General features: G+C 32.6%; 1 protein-coding gene across 5 annotated transcripts in view; it reads right to left on the bottom strand.

Moving 5' to 3' along the window:
• LOC108913044 overlaps window positions 1–24,229 on the bottom strand; it is a 66,878-nt gene that overhangs the window by 23,197 nt on the left and 19,452 nt on the right. For 2 of the 5 annotated variants that reach the window (XM_018718523.1, XM_018718509.2), the window contains 3 exons: window positions 14,773–15,005; window positions 13,923–14,099; window positions 13,533–13,616 (listed from right to left, as the gene is read on the bottom strand). In XM_018718523.1, coding sequence (XP_018574039.1) covers window positions 13,533–13,616; window positions 13,923–14,099; window positions 14,773–15,005 — 494 coding nt within the window. Of the gene's footprint in view, window positions 1–3,057; window positions 3,311–13,532; window positions 13,617–13,922; window positions 14,100–14,772; window positions 15,006–24,229 lie in introns of those variants that run through there. The other 3 variants (XM_018718515.2, XM_018718531.2, XM_018718538.2) reach the window with 3 other exon arrangements.

Raw genomic sequence — 24,229 nt, 5'->3', positions numbered from 1 at the left:
AAATAATTAGACCAGCGTATTTGGCATCCTTAAAATCCCTGGAATACCAAATTTCATACTATTACCCCCTGTATCTATGGGAGGCCTTTCTGAAACCTCCTGTATATAAAACAAAACTTTTAAAGAAAATTAAATTTTTGGTCATTGTCAGTAGAGACAAAACCACACACAAACGGGTCATTGCCCTCTAATAATATCTATCAAACCATCCAAAATATTTGAAATAGAAATCTATGACAAATTTCATAAATATTTAAATATTTTTAACAAAATTGTCCAAAATTTAATTCCCTATAAGATGCACCTAATATTTTTGCTCGAGATCGAAAAATTTCTTTGTCGAGCAACGCTATCTACACTAAGATAAAAAAAACGTTTTTGTGCCAAATTAAAACCTCTATTATTATTACGATTTTTTTCTTAGTGTAAGCAAACATTTCCGGTTCAGTAACAAAGTCATTGAAATATAAGTACCATAATTTTCTTTTATGTTTCTAGCATATAAGTGATAAATAATTAAATAACTGCTAATGACAATTTCTTACAGTAGTATTTTATGACGCGACGCTAATTTATTTTTCTGAAATACACTTTAAAGGTTATTACATATTTATATAGCTATATATACTCAGTTTTACGTAAAAATAACTTTCGCTGAATTTCGTATAAAGCATAAGTACATACATATGTATTATACAGGGTGTTTCAGGACTAAGTCTACAAATTTTATTCCTCAGGTCAAAATAAGTAAAAAAAATATAAACGTAAGGTCGAAAATTCTTCATTCTCGAGATATAGGGTGTTAAGAATTCCAAGAAAATAATGATATTTTTTTAATACAAAATAGAAATATTTAAGTAAAACTTGTGTGACTTATGATTAGACAGCATGTCGCTATATATCTCAGTAATAAGTATCTATTACTAACCACTAGTGGAGGAGATACGGGTAGGACCAATTAATTCAACAAATAAAGAAGTACGGCCCTGTAAAATTATATCTTGTGTTTTCCTCAAATTTGCTACCGTTTTATGGCAAATTTAGTTTATTTAAGTTCACCTCATAAACTTGATAATGATTATTCTTTAAATAGATGTAAATAGGCTGCTGTTTAATAATGTCAAATAATCTCTTGGTAACAAGTAAGGTGCCGTTTTTGCGTATATCATTTTGCATAATTATAATGCCTTCAATATTTTCAACTGATGAATTTTTTTTTGGAATCCTTAACATCCTGTAAGATGATAATGAATGATATGAAGATAAGAGTTTTCGGCATTGTGTTCATATATTTATTTTACTTATTTTTACCTGAGGAATACTCCTTAAAGTTTGTTGACTTAATTCTAAAACACCCTGTATACAGGGTGGTCCCAAGGTAATGGGCCAAAATTCATGAGTAGATTCCTCAAGTAAAAATATTGCGATTTAGCCGAACTTTCAATTTTCTTTAATTTATTCTTTAACAAATGCAAATATCCTCACAAAATTTTGGGGATTGGAGTTCTTTGAGTAGAGGAATTGAAATCTGTTCACATTTTGGTTAAAGTTCATAGAGGGCGCTAGCTGCAGTAGATCGAACGTGTTAAAAACGACATAACTTTTTTGTACTTTAAGGTATCTCATCTTTGGTAACAAATTCTTATTTTTCAACTTTTTTTACACAAAAAAGGTATACTTTATTAAAGTAGATATCTCGCACAGTTTTCGAGATATTTGGCTTTGAAACTTCCAATGCTGTTGCATTAAATTACAATTAAGTACCTAGAGGTATTATTAATTTAGCGGTAAAGTTTCTTAAGTAGGATTTGGACGAAAATCAAATAATTGACGTCTTCCACTTGTCTTATTGCTGTAATTTGTTTGCTAATTTCTATTAAGTATTATTCGTATCTAATTAAAATTACATCTTAGCTTACAAATTAAATTGTATACTCGTATACATAAATGTGAGATAGAATGCCGAGGTTTTCGTTTTTGGAGTTACATGAAATCAGTTGTTTATGGAGAAACTATAAACACTTGAGAGGAACTTTAGTAGCAGGTTTTAAATGCTGCAAAGTTATTTCGCATTAAGGATTTATACTTTAAAATAAGACAATCTTTTAATAAACGTGTTGATAAATGTATTGAAGTTAGAAGTGGACATTTCGAGCAAGTATTGTCAAAAAGGCATATTTTTTACCAATGTTTACTATTTTACTGTGCATTACAATTTTTAATTCTAAATAAACCCTTGTTTTTGACATTTCTAAATTATTTTAATTATTTCAACTATTAGCATTTGAAGTTTCAAAGCCAAATATCTCGGAAACAGTGCGAGACAGCTACTTTCATAAAGTCTACTTTTTTTGTGTAAAAAAGTTGGAAAATAAGAATTTGATCACCTTCAATCTACGGCAGCTGGCGCCCTCTATGAACTATAACCAAATTGTGAACAAATTTCAATTCCTCTATCCAAAAAAATCCAAACCCCAAAATTTTGTGTAGATATTTGCATTTATTAAGAAATAAATGGAAATAAACTAAAATAATATTTTACATTTAACACCCTATATCGCTGTAACTATCAACTTTTGGACTAAGGTAAGTTCGGCTAAATCCCACCCTGTATGTGCATGTGCAATATACAGGGTGTTCCTTAATGATATGCGGATATTCAAGGGTGTTATTCTACATGGAAAAATAATGATAGTTTGCTTCATAAACTATGATCCAACAATGCTCCGTTGCGAAAATATGGGGTATTAAACTTTTAGGAAAAAGAAGGAAATTAATTAATATTTTCCAAACCGCTTGAGATATTTCAGTGATATTTAGTACCTAGAGATAATTGATAAAGGCGCATTTTTTTCAATACAAACATAATTTCAATAAAATAAAAATAGCTTCATTTCAAAATCTAAATAGTAAGTAAAATAAATATTCTTGTCACACAAGATGATGTTTTGAGTTTAACATCATTTCAATTTAAATTGCAGATTTTTAAGGACAACCCGTATTGTCCTCGATATACGACTTTGAGAAAAAAATTGCTATATATATATTTAAGGTTACATCACACATTGAAGACACCTCAAGCACGTTCCTCCAATTTTAGAACGATTCGCACAAAAATCCAAAACACCTCTAATCACAAACTCACTTATCTGTTACTTTTTTGCTCTGTTTATCGGAGCGCTCGAGAAAAGCCACTTATCGCGTAGTATCAAACAGCACCTTCACTTTTACTTAATTTAGATGAAAACGTAACGCGAATTGTTGAGGCTTCACTGGAGCTTACAACTGTCGCGGTGTTGTACCCTGGACTTGGGTAATGACTTGACTGAATTACCTAGATAAGATGGTCAAGGTACGTCCATACGACGACTGCGACACCCGAAGGTTACCATGCTTTGAAGAATAGAGGTGAAGTCAGATATACAGTGCGGAACGACGTCTTCTTTCGCGTGTAAAAACGTGTTTTCCGCGTTGGGTGATGGCTTGTTGATTGAAGGATTCGCTGTTCTTTATTTATTGTAATTACATCAGGATTCGATGCTGATGTTACAGCCGAAAAATGCGTATAGACGAAAATAGTTGATTGTTGATTGTTTACCTAGGGTAGAAGTCGAATTTTATCAAATATTTTTATTTTTGTTTTTGAAAGAACATCTCTCCTGCAATATTCAATGGAAATAGAAATGCAGTAAATTAAGCATATTTTATACAGGGTGGTCCGAATTTTATGCCGGAAACTTCGAGGACAGATAGATCTCTTTAAAATAATAGGAGTTTGCCTTATAAATATAGGTCTGGAACGTCCTCGTTTTAGGGTGTTGAAGTTGTTAAAAAAATTATTTTTTGTACGATAGTAGGCCTTGCATTCCCTAAAATATGAGCTCTAAAGGTTTAAACAGTGGTGTACAACTGGACAGGGGTCACCCCCTTTGTATAAAAAAAAACCTACGCCACTGTATTTTTTACAAGTCATTGTAACGGATTTATATTCTAATGCACTAAATACGCAAGAAAGGTGACTTGAATTTTTTCCCTAAGGTCCACCATTTTCAAGTTATTCATACAAATACAATTCCCTTGTGGCAGACACTTCATATCATAATATTACAAAAATATTTATGTTTATGCTTAAAAATAAGTGCAATTTGTAAGCACATCAACAAAATTCTTTCCACACTTTTGAGGTAGTGTTCCTGGAGGCATTATCTTTACAAATAAGAACAATTTAAATCAAAATAATAATAAAAATACATTTACCAAGCAACAACAACTAAACAAGAAACAAAATTAACGTTACGTATTTACAGCAATTGTTTAAAATGCGAACCACCCACATTTCTGACATCTATTAATGGAACTAATTGAAGCTAATATCATGTGATGGTTTTTTTAATTCATTACACCCGTCTTCTATTCGCTGCAGTAGTTGTGGTTTAGTATCTATTGGAGTAGAGTAAACTTTTCATGTAGATCACCCCAAACATAGAAGTTCAGGGAGTTTAGATCTGGTGATCTGGCTGGCCAAGATACTGGACCCTCTGCACCATTATGGTTGACATTGGCATTTGGGCTTCTACCTATCCATCATCTCATATAATTTTCATTAAGTCATTCTTGTATTATTCTTTTAAAATGCGCAGGAGCACCATCCATTTGTATCCAGCTATTTTGTCGTATATTTAATGGAACAACCTCTAATAATTCAAATACATGGTTTTCTAGAAAGTTTAGAAATGACTCCGAATTTCATGAGGATTTTCTTGTGATCAAATATCCAGATTGTGAAAATTCACTACCCCTCGCCTTGTGAACGTAGCCTCATCGGTCCAAAGTATTTCTAATAAGAATTCAAACAACCATTGATAAAAATTCTGGCGTCTCTCTGCATCTCCCGGGAGTAAATTTTGCACAGGTTGTAAATGGTACGGATTTCTGCCATCCTTACGTAGAACTTTTCAAATGTTCGATTTACTCACCCCAAGTTGCCGAGACGTTCTTCGTGTACTTAGCCGAGGATCGTCGTCAAATGCTTTTAAAATTTCATTTCTGTGCCTTTTTTTTTGTCGTGATTTTCCAAATATTGTTTTAATCCAAAAAGATGAAAGCGATGAGTGTAAAGAATTTTGTTGATGTGCTTACAAATTGCACTTACTTTTAGGCATAAACATAAATATTCTTGTAATATTATGGTTAGAAGTGTCTGCCACAAAAGGGGATTGTATTGGTATGAATAACTTGAGAACGGTGAACTTTAGGGAAAAAAATCAAGTTACCTTTTTTACGTATTTTGTGCATTGGAAAATAAATTCGTTACAATGGCTTGTAAAAAATACAGTGGCGTAAGTTTTTTTTATAAAAAAGGGGTGATCCTGTCCGGTTGTACACCACTGGTTGAACCTTTAAAGCTCATATTTCAGGGAATATAAGGCCTACTATCATACATTATATGTACCAAATTTTATTGAGATCGGTTAATAGATTCCGGAGACATAAACAAAAAATCAATTTTTTTTGACAAATTCAACACCCTGTATCTCTAAAACGGTGCCGTTCCAGACCTATGTTTATAAGGCAAACACATATTATTTTAAAGAGATCTATCTGCCCTCGAACTTTTCTGCATAACATTCGGACCACCCTGTATATTTAAAATGATTTTCTCGTCGTGCCATATTTATTTTATGGAATGAATAGAACACAATAAATTATTTGGACTCTACTCTTACTAATTTTTTTAACATTTCAAAAAACGCGTAAAGATAACTACATTTTATATGACTATATTTACGCGGCTAAAGTATGGAATAAATTCAGTAAAAACGAAAGAAATTTTTTTTGGGAAAAATCCTCGAACAGGTCGATTTTTAATTTAAAAAATACATATTTTAGCATAAAAGGCGATTTTCAACCGTCATTTGTTTTCGAGTAATGACGTCATCGACATTTTTTTTAAATAGCAACCCACTATTTTTTTTCTTGATTCTGAAAGATCGTTTCATTGTCGATCCGACAGTATTAAAATGTTGCCATCTTACATAGGAAAGTTTTCGAATAAATGACGATTGAATGTTAGAAAACATAAATTTTATTCATTAATAAAATAACAATTCCTATGTCAAGCAAATACAATTCATTAAGTTTTCTACCTAAATTAAGTGTTCGAACCGACTTCTTGACAATACGCAAGTCTGTGTAGAAATTCTTCTTGCACATTATGAATTATTTCTGGGGTAACTGTATTTCATCTATAATACAATTTTGGAGTTCTTCTAAATTATGTGGTCTGTTAATGTACACTTTGGACTTTAAGTAGCCCCATAAGAAATAGTCCAGGGGTGTAAGACCTGGGGATCTCGCGGGCCATTCCATCGGTCCTCGTCTGCCAATCCACCTCCTAGGAAAACAATTGTCCAGAAAATCTCAAACAGGGCGCGCATAGTGCGGAGGTGCACCGTCTTGCTGAAACCATAATGGTGTCATCAGGAATATCAGGGTCATTATCGTTAGGAAAAATTACTGCAATATCTATCTCCTGTAAGGGTTCCTTCAAAGAAGAAAGGCCCTACTATTCTGTTGTCAACTATTCCAGCCCACCATTTAATTTCTGTGGGTGTTGGATATGTGTCTCTGCCATCCAATGAAGATTTTCCAGACTCCAATACCTGCAAGTTTAACGGTTCACTGTACCATTGAGACAAAACGTGGCCTCGTCTGAAAATAGTATTTGCCGGTGTAAATCTCTGTTTACTTGACATAAATCCATCATAATTTCACAAAAGTGTAAGCGGCGGTCGGGATCGTCTTCATTTAGTTCCTGCACAAGTTGAATTTTGTAGGGATGATATTTTTCCTTCTTCAGGATATGTAGCACTGTGGTCTGACTAATTTCGTTGTTTAATGCAATCAATCGTGAAGTATTATGAGGATTATCTACCATACTTGTCAAAATGTTCTGTTTGTGATCTTCACTAACGCTTGGACGTCCAGGTTTTGGAATATCACAACATTGCCAGTTTCTCTAAATTTAGATTCTATCTTACTGACTGTTGATTGGCTGATACGGCGATCTGGATGTTTTTCATTAAATAAATCGCAAACTTCCTTCTGCGTTCTAGTCTTATCCCCGCATCCGATAAGAATTAAAATTTCAGTTCTTTGTGTGACAGTTAAATGTGCCATAATACTTTAAATTCAACAATAATTTTTATATCGCTTACAATACTTAGAAAGTCGGTACGACAGTGACACTTTGTAAAGATTTACACCTACGTGATCCATAAAAAACTTCAGGCATTTCGAAAAACTAAATTGATAATACATGAAGGATTTAATCATATAAGTATGGTATTTTAGTAACAAGAAATATTTAACACAAAAACGAGTATGTGGATAATAAAAAAGTTGAAAGTCACGCTTTCGCTATTTATTTTTATCGATATGTTAAGTGCACATGAACTACTAATAAGAACATGTACTAATAATGAAAATATGTTTTAAAATTCACGTGTTTTTTTCAACATAGAGCTGTTTAGATGCTTTTTTATTTCGCTTTTTTTTATTGCCAGGAAGTTCTTGAGTATTAAAAAGTGTCTCGATGTGTTGTTTATTAATTTTTCTAATTTGCGAAACTCAAACAGAAACATTCAGTCTTTCTGAATTTCTACTAATTGTAAGTACATTTACAATGATTTTGCAACTTCTACTTATCGTCTAGTATATTAAAATCTGTCGCACACTTAACTAGACTCATTCCCACACAAGCTATTTACTCTTCTCGCACGTCATTTAATTTATATGGCTATAACAGTTTATGGCCAGCGAATTACGTGATAACATTTATTATAATTTTATATTCTCTCGGAATATTGGGCACAAGCAACAAGATGTGTCGCGCGTTGGCAATAATAAGTAGCCTCAGGGTATGGCAGCACAATTCTTGAGAAAAGAATGCGGTAATGATGGCACTTTACATACACAAATGATGCGGGTGCAAAGCAAATGCCGGTTAGTTCCCTCGCGATAACTGTAAATGACATCTGCTGGTATGTTCGCAAACAACTGAGATAAGAGAACTGAAAACTTCAACCACAGACAAAATAGCTATCGCCACAGATCGCTACTGGAATAGGCCAGCAGTTTTAAATTACCGAATTGCCGATAGAGTACACAACCAGCAGAATTTTGGGAAGAATCAAATGCAGCGGCCCGAATTGCTACGCGTATCCTAGCAACATATAAACAGCGCTTTGGTAATGTTGCCAGACGTACTTACGGATTTCTTTTGTACACTTCTTTATCAATATCTGTTTTTTGTGTTACTATGTATTTACTTAAATGTATAATGTAGGTATTGATAAACATGTTTTTAAAGAATCAACGATCTATGTAGTTTCATATGATATTCTGCAGCAGTCTCACAGTTAGGTTATTTAATCATAATTTCGTTAATTAGCTACTATTTTCATTTTTTGGTATTGAAATATTGCAGAAAATATATTTCCAAATAAAGAAAATTCGTAATGATATTTTAAACAGCTTGTAATATAATTGTAATGATATTTTAAACAGCTTGTAATAAGTATAATTTTTTTAATATTTGATGATCATGATAAATCTATTTCATATCGGTGGGTTATTACCACGTCGCGCGTCGGGTAATGGTACATTTTTTTTTGTATTTTGACATCCACTTAATAATTAAAAATGGAAAAAAAATTTTAAATACAAATGTACAATTTTTCTTTTATTTCTTTTGACATCAAAATTTGCTAGCGTAAAATATGTTTAAAGTAAAAAAATCATTAAAAAAATTAAAATTCATCCTTAATGAAAAAACAAATAACGATTTTTATAACTAACCATTACAACAACATCAGGAGAATACCTAAAACCGAAATAACATTAAAATACCTACAATTTTTACAAATCAGCATGCAACTAATTGTGATGATACAGTTGAAAATATGCTTTAATATATTATTTATTGCTTCAAAAACAAATTCAGAATTATCAAACATTTCGTTCTGTATTTTTTTTTCAATGCTTGTAAATTTTGAAGTCTTTAATAATATATTTTGTTGAAGTGTCCTCACAAAAATATGTGTAAAGGACTGAGATCGGGGCTGTTTTCTGGCCACCTAAGGTTTGTAATAATATTTTTTAGTGTTCATTGACAGGATTCGTCCTCCAAAATAAATTTGCCGACATTCCTGAAGAACTTTTGCACATTATTGTTATGTGAATAATACAGCTTAATTATGTTTTATTTTAAATATAAATCCCATGTATTTTTAAAGGTAGGTTCGTTTCTATCGTTTTTGTCTGATTGTGTGCGAGAGAGATAGAGTTATAGTGTGTGATAGAGATAAAGAGACTTTCTCTCTCTCGCTGCTATCTTCAGGATTCTCTGGAGCTTCCCCAGCATTTTCAAGATACCTATATAGGGAGGGAACGTGTGGGCTTTTTTGCCTTCGTTATCGAGCTATGATGTCACAACAAAAACGGTTTTTGCATCTATTTTAGGCTGCCAATTTCCATCATTTAACAAGCAGTCTGTGGCTCTAAGCTATATTGTCTGTGCTTCAACATACGGATAAAGATAGTAACTTCACTAATAATTTGTATTTATTGTTCAATTCTGAGGATTTAAATTCTTGACATAGGAATATACAGAATGTCAAAAAAGTGTTGAACATTTGAAGAGCAAAAGGTTCAAAAAATAAGAAAAAAAATCGTATATTTAATACAAGGTATTGTTTAATAAGGCTGCATGATTTGCATATGGCGAAGACAAATGAGATAGTTCTGTGGCGGGGATTCAGGGGTATCGTTATCTTTTTTAAGCAGTACTTCACTGAAATTTTCTTAAAAGTAGTATTTTCTGAAACCACAGGATAAATGAAAAATAAAACTAGAATCTGTTTTTGATAGGACCAATCATTTACGAGAAAATTGACGGTATACCTTGAATGTTTTGAATGTTGTACTCATTGAGATAAAAAACTTCCTATGAATTCGTTTCATGCAGAAAAAAAAATAGCTAAAATTTTTATTTCATGAATAACGCATTGGAAAAGGTTTACAAACTGTCTTCTTTGCACTTCAATGTAGGTTGAACATCGTAAAAAATGAATTACATCTCAAATATCCCATATTCATATTCTCTGTTGTAGAACTTGCAAATTCTCAGAAGTCGAAGATATTCAGTTCTGGTAATATAGGTGGCCATTAACCGGTCCACCACGTCCAGTCCACCTTTGCCCATAGGATTCATTTATGTCCTGTATCGGCAGTAGGAAATGAAGAGGATCACCATCGTGCATGAACCACAAACCACGTCTGACATTCAATGATACGTCTTCAAGTAATGGCAGTAACACCTCTCTTAAAAAGTGTAAATAATATGCAGAACCATTTAATGTATTAAGCAAAACAATAGATCCTATCAACCTTTCTGCCGGAGTAGCAATCCGAACATTGAAACTAAAGCGTTGTTGATATTTGGCTTGAACAATACCATGTGGATCTGCTCAACCCAAACGTGTGTCTTTCTTCTCTCTATTTTTTCCAAACTTTTTGGGGGTTCTCCAAGCATGAGGGTAGAATACGAGCCACAATCCGTCTAACACCAGTTCCAGTGTTTTCTTCCACGTCCTCTAAAATTCTTTTTTTTATCTTGTATGGAAATAGTTTTAGGTCTTCTAGAGTGAATAGGTTTTTTATCAAATTTTCCCCTGTCGCGCAGCCGCTGATGGAATATAGTGCAGATGGATTGGGCGATTAGGATAAGCCTCAGCGTACAGATGACGAGCTTCCAGTCCATTCCATACAATGGCATTATTAATTTTCCATGTCCCCATAAGATATATTTTTTTATAAAAAACAAATAAGTCTTTATTTCATAAATATCTTTATATAGGGTGATTCACAAATGCTGACCAAAAATGAAATCTCGTATTCTTTGGTGGATTTTAAGAGTCCTTTGTATACAGTTTTTATCTAGGGCGCTTCCTTAAAAAGATACGGGGTGTTAAACTTCAAAAAATATTCTTAATTTTTTTAAATAATTAAAAAACTAGTAAGTGAAATAATTTGAAATTGGGCACATATATTTATGTCTAAAATATGAGACCTCCTAAAATTTACATGATCCAGTGGCGGAGATACAGGGTATCGGCGGCATATTTTTCTAAATAAAATAGTACGCCACTGCTTTACGGTAACGACCGTGATATTTTCGTATTCGTTTTTTAATTTTATACAAATTACTACTCCATTATATTTTTCGAAAAACGACTGATTTTCGAGCAAAAGGACCCCGCACAAACATTATGGAAAATGGCTTTCGGTCGAAATGGCTGAAATTGAAATATGATATAGCTCTCACCTTCCTGAGCAAAAGTTGTCATGGGCCCAAAGCGATCCTATGTATAGGTTTAAAGATATAGAGCTTTGAAGCTAACGATTTCATAGCACGGTGCTGAATATAAGTGCAGGATAGGTATATTATATGTATATCTCCCTTTCTCCGTATATACAGAGTGAGTCAGTTTTTTGTAGACAAACTTTAACAGGAGATAGAACACATGTTTTTAAAAAGAAAAGTTCCTATAAACATATGTCGTAGAAGGCTTCGTTTCCGAGATACGGGGTGTTGAATATAATTTTTTTTTTCTCGAATATTCATTATAACTTATAAACGAATGCTTAGATTTTTTTTATGTTTGGGAGATAATGCCTATTAATTAAGGGGCATAAAACAAGCGATAAAAATGTTCAAAAACTTGCACAGTGGCGGAGTGGAGGGGGTGCTCAACCCCTTTCTTAAACAGAACTTCTACGCCAATGACTATTTTTTTAAAAAACTGTTATTTTCATTATCTACATACAGTTTAACAAAAATAATATCCATTCTTCTGTCTCGAAATTCCAGTGCGTTTCCGAGTTATTTTGATTTTTAGTGTTTGTTGTGGTACTAAATTATGTAATTTATTTATTGTCAAATATCGGCTAAATATTTAATTCTTTCAACGAAACCTACCGAAATATGGTTTGTTAAGGATTTTAAAAAGCCGAAATCTCTTATTCTTTATCTCTTTCCAATGTAGTCAAAATAAATATTTGTTATATCAAGCTATACTCAAATACAAGACTTTTATAAGTTTGTATCTTTTTAACGAAAAACTTTATAGTAAAGACCCCTTAAAATTCATCAAAGAATACGAGGTTTCATTTTTTCACAAAATAACCAACATTTTTTTTTACTACTATTAGCAATACTAATTAGAAATAATAACACATTTTTTCATGAATTCGTATTATTTTTTTATTAGATACAATTTTTTTAAATTATTGATTAAAAAAAATTGTTGGATATTTTGTGCTGTATTGACTTTTATACTGTTATGACTTCCTCCACTAGATATTTTGAAAGCGTTCAGAGTCGTACAAAGGAAAATGTTAGATGATAGCTAAAGCACGCTAAAAAACCTTTTTCAACGATTACAATACTATCATCTAATTTAGAATTAAAAATTACTGGATTTTGTTACAAAAATAGCAGCGACGTGTTTAAAAGAATTAACCTGATGATGGCCCCTCGAAGACGAAACCTTGGATTGCAAAAATATTGACGCCATTGAATAGAGCGAAAAGTGGCAATGTAAATATGCAATTTATTTTAAAATTCGTTTTCAAATAAAGCCAGAAAAAAAATAAAACAGTTTTGCAAAATTTTGTTTTTTTTCGGATATATCCGGAACTACCCGGAATTTTAAAACTTTCTAAACGGCATATTGTTAGGTATAAAAAAATTTGAGCCACCCCGTATCTTTTACTGTTTCCTAGATCCTAATGATATCCCATCCTTATCTTGGACACATTGTATTTGGAATATTAGGTATAAAAGTGTTAGTTTTGTGGCTAGCAAAAAAAAACACTTTTAATTCGAATAAAACATGCTAGTTTTTCTCCAATCTCCCATTTAATTATTAATTTGTGCTTTGAATTTAATCTAAGGATTAAAAGTGTCAACTTTAGCTCCTAGAATTAAAAATGAATACTTTTTTTGTTGCTAAGATACCATTTTTTTTTCTCAGTGAGGAAAATGTTAATCTTAGAGACTTCCGAGGGTCAAAAAATGTCATACTTTTCTGACGGTAGGAGAAAAATACCTTTTCTTTGTTAATTTTCTGTGGCCCTTCAGAAAATGCTACCATTTTTATGAAAATTTCAGTGTAGAAGTACTGATAAAAAAAAAGATGACGGTGCCCCTGAATCTGCGCCCCTGAATTATCTCACTATCAAATTTGATTTGAATTGGTCAGTTAGTTCAGAAGAAATGCAAAACAGATTTGTTTGCAATTTTTTCATATAAACTCTTTTAAATGACTTCGTTCAAGAGAATACAGGGTGTTAAAATAAAAAAAAATAGTCATATCATGTGGTGATATACACTAGGTGTTATAATGTTACAGTGTCAATGCATGCAGAAGCAGGTGCAATAAGTTCTGATAGTACTGGTCTGGACTTACTAGCTATGGATATATGCAAGGCTGACCCCAAATCGGTAAGGGCGTTACTGAGATCTTGATGATATCTGGCGAATATGCCGTCATCTGGAAGGTAAATGTTAGTGGTGTTAGTTGATACAAAACAATTGACAAAGCTGTTAGGTGTTAAGATTTCGTCGCATTTGCAATGTACACTAGCAATTAGTTAAACATTCTGGAGATGAAAAAACATATTCAATCAAAATCGTTACTTTATGTACAAGCAGTTGAAATGTTACAATTTTGTTCTTCTCTGATAAGAATTTTTGGAACATAATAGCCAAGAAGTTTGGTACAGCTGCAGACAAAAAAAAGACAGCTGAACCATACATCCTTGTTCTACTATTTTTATTCGATATTGCGTTTACTTACAATGTGAATCGTTGTATATTTTGGACACGCTAGCGTCATCTACGTTTTCTCCTAGCATAACATTAACCAACCGCTCTATGAAGTCTCTCACTTGCTCTTTCTCCTTTTTCCGGATAGCCTCTAAGTCTTCGTCTATTTCATTCAAGGAATCCGTATTCATCTTCGTTGTCATATCCACTAAAACAGAGAAAAGCTTCAGTTTTACTTCGCATAAAATAAAGATTAGTAGAACAATTCCATATCTATAGTACGATCATATTCGATGCAAAGTAATAAATCATTGCCTGTCAAGGGAACCAATGAAGTACGCCTTTAAGGGTTTTACAAATTGAATAATTTCTTTATACATTATGAAGGGTCGAGGGGATCAGTTCAGGTCTGGCACCCTTGTTGCTACAAAAATTCCTTTATTCTCATAAACTATTTATTTTAAATGTAATTTATTATAAATCCAATTTGTTTCCTAAATTCCACATATGTACTACATTTTACATCTGTACGCGCCACCGTTGTTTACTTGTTTTTTGGAAGCGCTCTCTAATTGACAGCAAAGCTCGCCAGGTTAGTATTTGACGTATAACCGACCAGTTCGTACACTCGATGCACCTGGGCGACTACAGCTACTACCAGCACACAGTGCGTATGCAGCGGTATTTCAGATTTTACATTGAATTTCATTTTAAATTTGAAATGATTTATCTTACGCTTCCTAAAAATGATGACACGATTTTCCTTTGATAAAAGGCCGACAATTTTTTGCTCTACTTTGCATCGTATACGATCCTACTATAAGTGCCCATTACTTGATGCAGTAAATCTGCAGATATTGTCATCAAACGGAACTGCTTACCTTTGTTACTGGGATGTATTGCACTGAGGATTCCTTGGAACCAAGACTCTGAAGGCCTGAGGCAAGAGGTGCACATCCACCCTTCCCGCTGTGTTAGATTGGAGCACCGATATTTGCAAATCCTGGCCTTGCATTTTGAACAGGTCACCACTTTGTCGCCCTCTAGAATACCATCTATGGAGCGGAGGTAGGTGCCGCATACGTCACAGTACCACTCCCTTGGTTTTCGACCACTAAAAAAAGAGAGAATTGTAATGTACCGCCCCCTCTCCGCACAAATATTAGACTTGTGGTCTAGATAAGATTTTCTTTGTTTTTACGAACATGCTCATGATAATAATCTAATTATGTTTTTTTTAATAATTGTTTAGTTTCCTAAAATGTTTATTGACAAAATCGTTATTGACAAAAACATTAAATGGGAACAACATATAAATAATTTAACTTCGAAGAGAGAAAAAATGGAAACACTATATCAAATGTTAATGAGTAGTTATTACAAATGAATTTAGAAACACTATTTGGCAGTAAGATTAAGATTACATCTAGTTTCCTAAATCTTACAACTTATCACCTTTAGAAATAGAAAGAATTAAAAGTCTCAAACAGTTGTTCCTCAAGGATATATGCTCCACTAAAAATAGAATCGACATCACCAAACATTTAGTAATAAAATATTTCGAGAAAAAAATGTTATACTTAGAAGCATTATGTATCTGGAAGGTTGTATTGTATTTATTAAAATGTATCTTTTTTGCCCTTAAAATAGCTTCAGCTGATTTAATTTCACAAATATCTATTTTTCTGTATTACTGTGGTTTTGATAGTGCTCTTATTACTGTGGTTTATTGTTTGCATCCGACAAAATGGTCAAAATCGTATAAATGTATCTTTTTTGCCCTTAAGACAAATATCTATTTGTTCTGTATTACTGTGGTTTTCATAGTGCTCTTATTACTGCGGTTACTCGTATAGCATGTAGATTCATGGATACTGTTTTAATTTAAGATGAAGCAAGACAAATTGCATTAGCAGCTTCTGTATACAGAAGTATTTTCTGATAGATATGTGCCAAAAGCTGCTAGGTACTCTTACTGCGAGAATTAACTGATTACATTTAACAATGGCATGAATTAATAACAATAATGAAAGCAATAATTGAATTCGTTAAAATAAAACAATTGTGATAAATGTCTACTTATTTACAATCTCGTTAAATTCGTTTCGCTTTTTGTGCTTTAAACTTTTTGTCCATGCCGATTGACCATGCGTGCATCGCGCTAGGTCAGGTATTAAAGCCGAAACAAAATTCCAGTGGCGTGTAGATAAATATTCTTAAATAATTTTCAAAATAACATTTTTTATAACTTTTTGGCGCTTTGGTAGAAATCCACAGTAGGTATATCCTTTTTTAGATAAAGTGTGAATCACCCTGTATGCAGGTCAATTGTGATGTACCTGCTTTAAAAAAAAATTATTACAAACATAATCGCAAAAACAGCTTTTATGATGAAGTAGTTTCACAATAATAATATAACTTTTTGTTTAGCACTCAGATAAACCTAAAACATGTTAGAATATGTATATGTTATGAATTAATGATTTCTTTTTATAATTTCTCCTTAGCAACGATTTCCTCATGGAAGTTAGTAGTTCGCTGCCCTTGACAAATTAAAAGCATTCACGATGACAATTAAAAAGTCGTAAACACTACATTAATGTAAACAAAACATAATGTAACGTAATAACATAATATTACGGTACATGTATAATTTATATGTATAGTGAATCATAATTTTGTTTGCGGTAATATTGTTTTTTTCCAAATGTAGCCCATTATATTAAAATTACTCAAGGAAAAATTCAGATAAAAGCCACAGGCGTTACTTTTAGGTGTTCTAAGTAATTAAATTAAAACAACATTTTGTAATATACAGGGTCGGTTACTTAAAACTGCCCAAGTTTGTATCTCCTACAATTTTAGGGTGTCAATGTTTAAATATTTTCAATATTTCAAATTAATTTAAAAAAAACGAGTGATTATAAAAAATGCTGGTGGTTGAAATTTGTTTTTCGTATCTAATTTTTTCTTTAACGCACTGTATAATAAATACCATTAAGTCATGAATATGATATGATAACGTTGCATCGGAAACCATCAGAGATAGAAGAGATGGTTAAATTGGAGCAAATTTAGTATGTACTTTTACTAAGAGAAATCGAAAATATATTTGTTAGTTTTTGATATTTTTTGAAGAATGCGAAATTTTCAGATTAAGATTTTATCGATTTCCGTGTCTATTTGAAAAGCTGTATGAAAATACTTTTTTATGCCATTTTTGTTCCTTTGTTCTATAAAGACTAAAGTTTTTGGAACATTTCTTGCGATTTCAAAGAAATATATAAAAAAATAATTGAATGCTGCATTTCGATTATTTGTCCTTTTTGGAACCGTTTGATTTCCCGAATTATTATAGTGACAAATAATTCGATGCGTTTCATAATAACTTCATTGAGTTCTAGACAAAGGACATCTTCTTTAAATATTTTTTTCTTAATGAAGGGACAAATTTATGACCCATAAAAGGTCCTAATTTGATTTCCTTGTAATTCCTTCTATGGAAGATTCTGATGTACATAAAAATAAAGAACATGTGTGTAATGATTTATATGATCTATGTGGAAAACACATTTAATGAAGTTTATTCTATCAGTAAGCTGGATAATTGGGAATTATAAAAAAGTAGCCTAATATATAGGGTGTCCCACAAAAGAACCGACGTAGGGCAGGTGCATGTAGGGGTGTCCAAAATATTGTAATTTAACCAAAGTTACGTATATACAAAGTTGCACCCCTGGGTGGTGCCCTAAATTTCGAAAAAAATAATATCTTTGCAACACTTCACCGTACTAGAACCAAATTTGGTACATGATTTAGGCTTATTACTGGTCTTCTTTGACTATGATTTAAAGTTAATTGAAGCACTATAAGGTGTTTATTGGGGATAACTCACCCCTAAAATTGTTCCGAACTTTTTTTTCATTGACCGAATTGAGAAATAATAATATTAATTCACAGCATAATTTAATTTAAAATTTTTTTTTACTCTTGTTAAATTTTAAAAAACTTTATGCTTTTCAAGAAAAAAACGTATTAACTGACACAAGACTTTAACAGTGTTCATTAGAAAATAATCGAAAAGTCAGTAGTAGGCAATGAATTTATCTTTCAAACTTGTTAGTTAGTAGTAAAATTATTATATTTCAACAATTGCCTCCGATTGTTCTTGAAAAAATATCAGTTATTATTTTTATTACGTATTTGTGTTTTTTACTTAATACAATATTCGCTTATTTAAAAACTACCTAGGTACTTGTTTTCTTTTTGTAGAATTAGGAGAGAAGTGAAGTAAAATTTATTTGGCCAATTGACTTTTTGATTATTTTCTATTTTTCAATTCGATCAATGAAACAAAAATTCGGTAAAATTTTAGGGGTGAGTCATCCCCAACCTTGTAGTCCCTTGGAAGGACCTTGTAGTCCTTCAATTAACACACGCGGTGATTTCATGGCAGACATGACAATGTGCAGGATCAATAAGTATCGATTTACTGGATTTAATTAAATTTCTTAGCAGTAGCCAATGAATTGTCTCATAAAATTTGTCAAAATAAACCAAAATATTGTGCAAACTATGAGAGCATTGTAATCAGAAGAATCTTTGTAATCAGAAAATGAGAAGGATCTAAAAATGACAAATATATACCTATGTTGTTGCATTAAAAAAAATAAAATGTCATAAAAATTTGGTGTTTATCACTTTGTCCTAGATAAAAAGCCAAATAATATAAGAGTGAATGAATTATGTATTATGAATACCTCTATACAAATAAGTTTGTTAAAATTGCATTAATTCTATATGACAATTTTCTATTTTTAACACTTGGGGGGAGCAGCCATTGCTAGTCTAAAGCCATCTTCAGTTTAAAGATGATTTATTTCTACTAAATAGGTACCTCGTTTATTTTTTACTCTTGAATAATAATGTTTATAATAAAACTCGTTGGAATTTTTTCCTCTACAACTTCAGTCCAATATTTTTCGTCCACCACTGACATTTTTCAACTTAAACCAGAAAAAAATGGGTTAAATTAAATTATTGCACCATACTGTATATATTTAGAACGCAAACTTGTAGGAAATAATCCTCTCTACAACTTTGTAGTGTCGCGAAATGGATATTTATTATTTTAAGTTAAACCGCTACCACTGTTTATTTGGTATTGGAATTCTCATTCTCCTACTTAAATATTAATAACTCGGCAACTAAATAGAAATCAGTTTACCCTGAGCCAAGGAGAAACTTCAAGAATTCTAAAGTCACACCAAACGGGACTAGTAACGCGTCGAGACGTCCGTTATCAGTTATAAAACAAAACAATCGCCTATTAGGTAATACGTTATTGTATAATCGAGTCAACTTGACGACCTAGCAAGCCTCGTATACCAACATCGCTGACCCACATATCCTGAGAAAGTGAAGTTGTATAATACCACTTTTACTTTCCTCCGAAGAGCTTAGTGTCGACCAAGAACCCAGCAGATCTAGAAGCCCTAGCAGCGGCTGGCGTTTTGTTCCGAACAAAACAAGTGCAGTGTGACAGTGAAACGGTAAACAAATGTTTGCGGCGAAGCTCAATTGCACCAAAATGTTCCCGGGAGATCTGTTTAGTGGAAGATAGGATGTTCTTGTTTTATTCGATACTATCGAGCGTGGAAAGTTTGGGAATAAGTGGAGATTACCCGCCTGGTACTACCATCCGACACAGCGCCACCCACATGGACGTGTTTATGGCACTTTTCATGATATGCGCCATCGAGATTGTCGTCTTGAGGATCGCCATCTTCGACGAGAGTATGGCTGAAGGTGAGGACAGAAGGACGTCCGCCAGTGTGTTTTTTCAAAGGGATTGAATCGGAAGTTGTCCTTCAGAAATGCGTGATATGTTACCAAACCGAAATACGATGTGTAATGTGTTGTAATCATAATTTGTAAAGTTTTTTATTAAATGTTAGTAATTTTTTAAATTGATGCTGGATGTTTTCATTCGAGACACTAAACAGTAAATAAACAGCAAACATGCAAAACCAGATAAGTCTATTCAATTTTAAAGAAGAGTCGATACGTTTTAATATCAATATTGTAATTATTGTAATATGGATATAGGACTGTCAAGGATTTCTTTATGATATTTGAGGATCGTGGTGAAATTTGCTTTTGGCGTTTTTTAGAAATGATGAAAAATGTACTTGTCTGGATTTGCATTTTTGCCCAACAACTGTATTTAATAGCACCAAAAAGACTGTTAATGTTCCACACTGTGGAGTATTTTCAATAAATTGTATTTTAGTGTTATATGTATTTAACTTTACTACAATTTTGTTAAATATGCTCGCTTTTTATTTTGCTATAGTGTTAAATAAATACTAATAAAAACTCAAAAGGAGGAGGGCCCCTAAGGCCGGTTTTTGGCCTAATTTATTTTTGGCTGAAAAACATTTTTTTAGTACCTACTAGCAATACTGAATCGTTTCCACCCTAAACGGACCAACCCCCTCACTCTCCTTTCCTCCTCCACCCCCTTAAATGCCGGGGAAACCATCGCTTATTAGAGGAACCAACCAATATTTAAAGAGCTTAGAGATGCGAAAGACATTCAATTCCTATGAATCTTAGATGTGAAGAGTTTTTTGGGTCGCTGATTACGAATCTGGTCTCAGAATCACGAAATTCAAAATGGCGGACAAGAAAATTGAAATGTCTTCAAAATGCATGAATGTTTTTGTAATGGGGTTTTTTGGGTCTATGATTACGAATCTGGACTCTAAATCACGAAATTCAAAATGGCGGATTCAATATGGCGGACGAAATAATTAAAATGTCTTTAAAATGCATGAATTTTTGTGTAGTGGGGTTTTTTGGGTCTCTGATTACGAATCTGAAGGCAAAATTACGAAATTCAAAATGACGTAGTCCATATATCGTAATTAGCAATCCAAAGAACCTCTCAACACAATTTGTGTATTTTGAAGACATTTCAATTTTTATACTCGCTAAATGGGATACCCAAAGACACCTTTTGCTTTTTTTGGAGGAGGGTTACCTTCTTCTCGAAGTCTACGAAATGATGCACTAAAGACTGGATGGGTAGGTTGATGTTTATTTGGGTTTCTTCGTCGGTATTCTCGAGCTGCTTGTCTGGCATTCCCATTTTTTATTTAGCAGTTTAACGCTAAGTGTCAAATGAATAAACAAAATGACAGAAATAATAATTATTATTGTTATAGCAACCCTCATTTTTATTTATCAGGCTACTTTGATTGAAATATGAAATTATATTTTTAAAATGCTTGTAACTTCTAAACAAAAACGAATCGGACCCATGTTCATATAAGAAAAAATGTTTAAAATTTACCCAGCTACCATCTGTCAAAATTTGTCGTACAGCTTATATAGATTTTATGTAAACAATGATTACATTAATTGAAGTTGCAAAATCAACACGCATGAGTATAAAAATAAAATACAAACAAATTTATGTTTAATCAACAAGCGAGTTTGGTAATTAAAGTAGATTATAATAAGTTTTTATGTCTTTACATACACTAACAAGTGCTAAGAATTAAAAAAATTTACACGGTACATCTGCTAGTTGTTCAAGCAAATCTCTTTATTGTAACATATTTTGAATAATTACAAAACAACAAAAAAAAAAGTTGTCTGTACTTTTCATGCGACATATGTTATCCGTAGTATTGTTGCCTCCTGATCACGAATCCGGTGCCAGAATTGAACTGTCACATCACAGGAATTTCCTAACCTCAAAAAACAGGTCAAAAGTAGCAAAAATTCACGAAAAAGTGCTAGGAAAAATACAAAATTTTTTTTTTTCTATATTCAAATGTTCATTTATATGATTAAGACCCCGCCGAACGTGAATCCGCGGTCAAAATTGATGGTTCTTTTTCTAACCTCAAAAAAACAGGTCAATTAAGGTCAGATATCACGAATTTTCAAAAAACAACATAATCGCGCCAAATTTCGTATACAAGGGTTTTCGGGGTCGCTGATCACGGATCCGAGGTCAATTTTGCAAAATTCAAGAAGGCGGATCCAAGGTGGCCGACCAAATTTTAAAAAAATTACACATTCGCGTCAAATTTGGTATACGGCGGTTTTCGGGGTCGCTGATTACGAATTCGAGGTCAGAATTGCGAAATTATTTTTGTAATGTTTTTGTTTACTTTATAACCGGAGTACCCAATCATGAATCATGTTTTAACCTTCTTAAAGTACATAGGTGATTGATTGAATTTTTAAAAACGAATTTTGTAAATCTGAGTTCGGATTCGTGATCAGTAACCCCGAAAACCCCCGTATACCAAATTTGGCGTGAATCTATTATTTTTTTAAAATTCGTGATATCTGACCTTAATTGACCCGTTTTTTAGGTTAGAAAAAGAATAATTAATTCTGACCGAGGATTCACGTTCGGCGGGGTTTCAACCATATAAATGAACATTTGAATATAGAAAAAAAATGTATACTTTTCCTAGCACTTTTTCGTGAATTTTTGCTATTTTTGACCTGTTTTTTGAGGTTAGGAAATTCCTGTGATGTGATAGCTCAATTCTGACGCCGGATTCGTGATCAGAAGGCAAAAATACTACGGATAACATATGTCTCATGAAAAGTAGACACTATTTTTTGTGTGGCTGTGTTATTCACAACCAGCTTGGAAACCACTAACAACACTTAACACGCCTGCTTATGTGAAGGAGCTGAAGCTAACTGATCTAGTAGATCGTGTTATTTTATTCATCATTTCGATATGATGGGTTCTGTACAGCCAATCAGAGATTAGAATTTTTTAAATGCTAAAAATCTTTAAAGGAGGAAAGAACTTAAAAATATTTTATAACAATTCTTTTGGTTATATTCATTAAAAGACTTTTAGCCTCAAATATAGCCTTAACTAATTGATCACGCTGTATATTCACATAAATTTCCATTGCATCATCTTAAGTTCAATATGTTGGAAACATCGGTAAAAGATTTCAAATTTAGTAGTCATTTGTTGTTCATTAACAAGTTTTGAAAGTATATCGGATGAAAAGGAAAGTGGTTTGATTTCGACGAGGCTATTTTAATGGTATACAAACGGTTTTTTACACTTACGCAGCACAAAGAAGATTAAATTAAATTATATGTGAAAACAAACATTCAATTTTTGGAATACTGTTACTTTCACAATTTTTTGTACGCTAATTAATAAATCTTCCTACGCTGCTTTACTGTGAAAACTCAGAACATACTGGGTGTGTATTAAGATCTCGGAAACTATAAGGGAAGTTTTAGAATATTATGCTAATTTAATGGCGTGCCAGACTGGCTCGAGTTGCTCAGGTTTTCGATCAATTTTGAAAAAAAATACATAATTTTTTATATCGATAAAAAAATTCAACATAGATTCAGATTCTTTTTTCATCTTCTGATCATCTTATTTTTTCTAAGGCTCGAGTTTTGTGCTGAACTAAAAGAGCATTCTTTAAGCAGGAAAATTGTAAAAGAAATCACATTAAAACAAAAATCTCCAGTCCACAATGATGTTCTTCGATAAAAGTGCTGTTATAAATTTTTTACAGGTTTTAGAAATTCGTAAAATAAAAAATAGAGCGTTCTGTAATCATAAATAAATTAGTGACAGAATGACGTACAAACTGTCACTATTTAGTCGTTTTTCTATCCCATATAATTTCCGAGATACCAATACATGTATCTGCAAAACGGTTCCACCCTGTATAACCGTTACATCTGCTGCTACAACTCTAATTTTTAATTGATACTTAATCTCATCGTTTTCTTTTTAACCGCATCAAATTTAGCATCTAAGAAAAAAGTAAATTAACTTTTGTTTGGCTTTTACTCTAAAATTAGTAAAGATCGCACTCACAGCACCTGTTAAAAACAATATACCGCTCATAGGACATGCTCCCCCTTCACTTGCACAAAGTAAGTCACCAGAAGAGTTTAATTAAACATTAACAGGTGATGAACCTGTAACGATCACTTTTAGTACCCAATAAAAGTGTGTGAAGAATCCACGTTCTCTCATTTGCGCCGCTTTATGGTTGAACTTGATTCGATTAAGTGAAACCCTTCTAGGGAAAGGGGGTTAAGCGGTTAATGAAACAAGTGAATTGCATCCGATTTTTCCTAAAATCTACTGGAGCAGGTTATGGAACTTGAATTTCTCCTCTTGTATGCGTTTTCCATGATTCATTGCGCTGAAATATTAATATTCTCTGTACGAACTGTCCAGGTTTATGCGCTGACCATCTCGCATACTTGATTTAAGCCCTTGGTATAATTATGTTCGTACTGCATTTGAAGAAC

This window comes from Anoplophora glabripennis, unplaced genomic scaffold (assembly GCF_000390285.2).
Source record: "Anoplophora glabripennis isolate ALB-LARVAE unplaced genomic scaffold, Agla_2.0 scaffold30, whole genome shotgun sequence".
In the NCBI taxonomy this organism is placed as follows: Eukaryota; Metazoa; Arthropoda; class Insecta; order Coleoptera; family Cerambycidae; genus Anoplophora; species Anoplophora glabripennis.
Note: the sequence above shows the minus strand (reverse complement) of the source record. Positions and strands in the feature narration are given on the sequence as shown.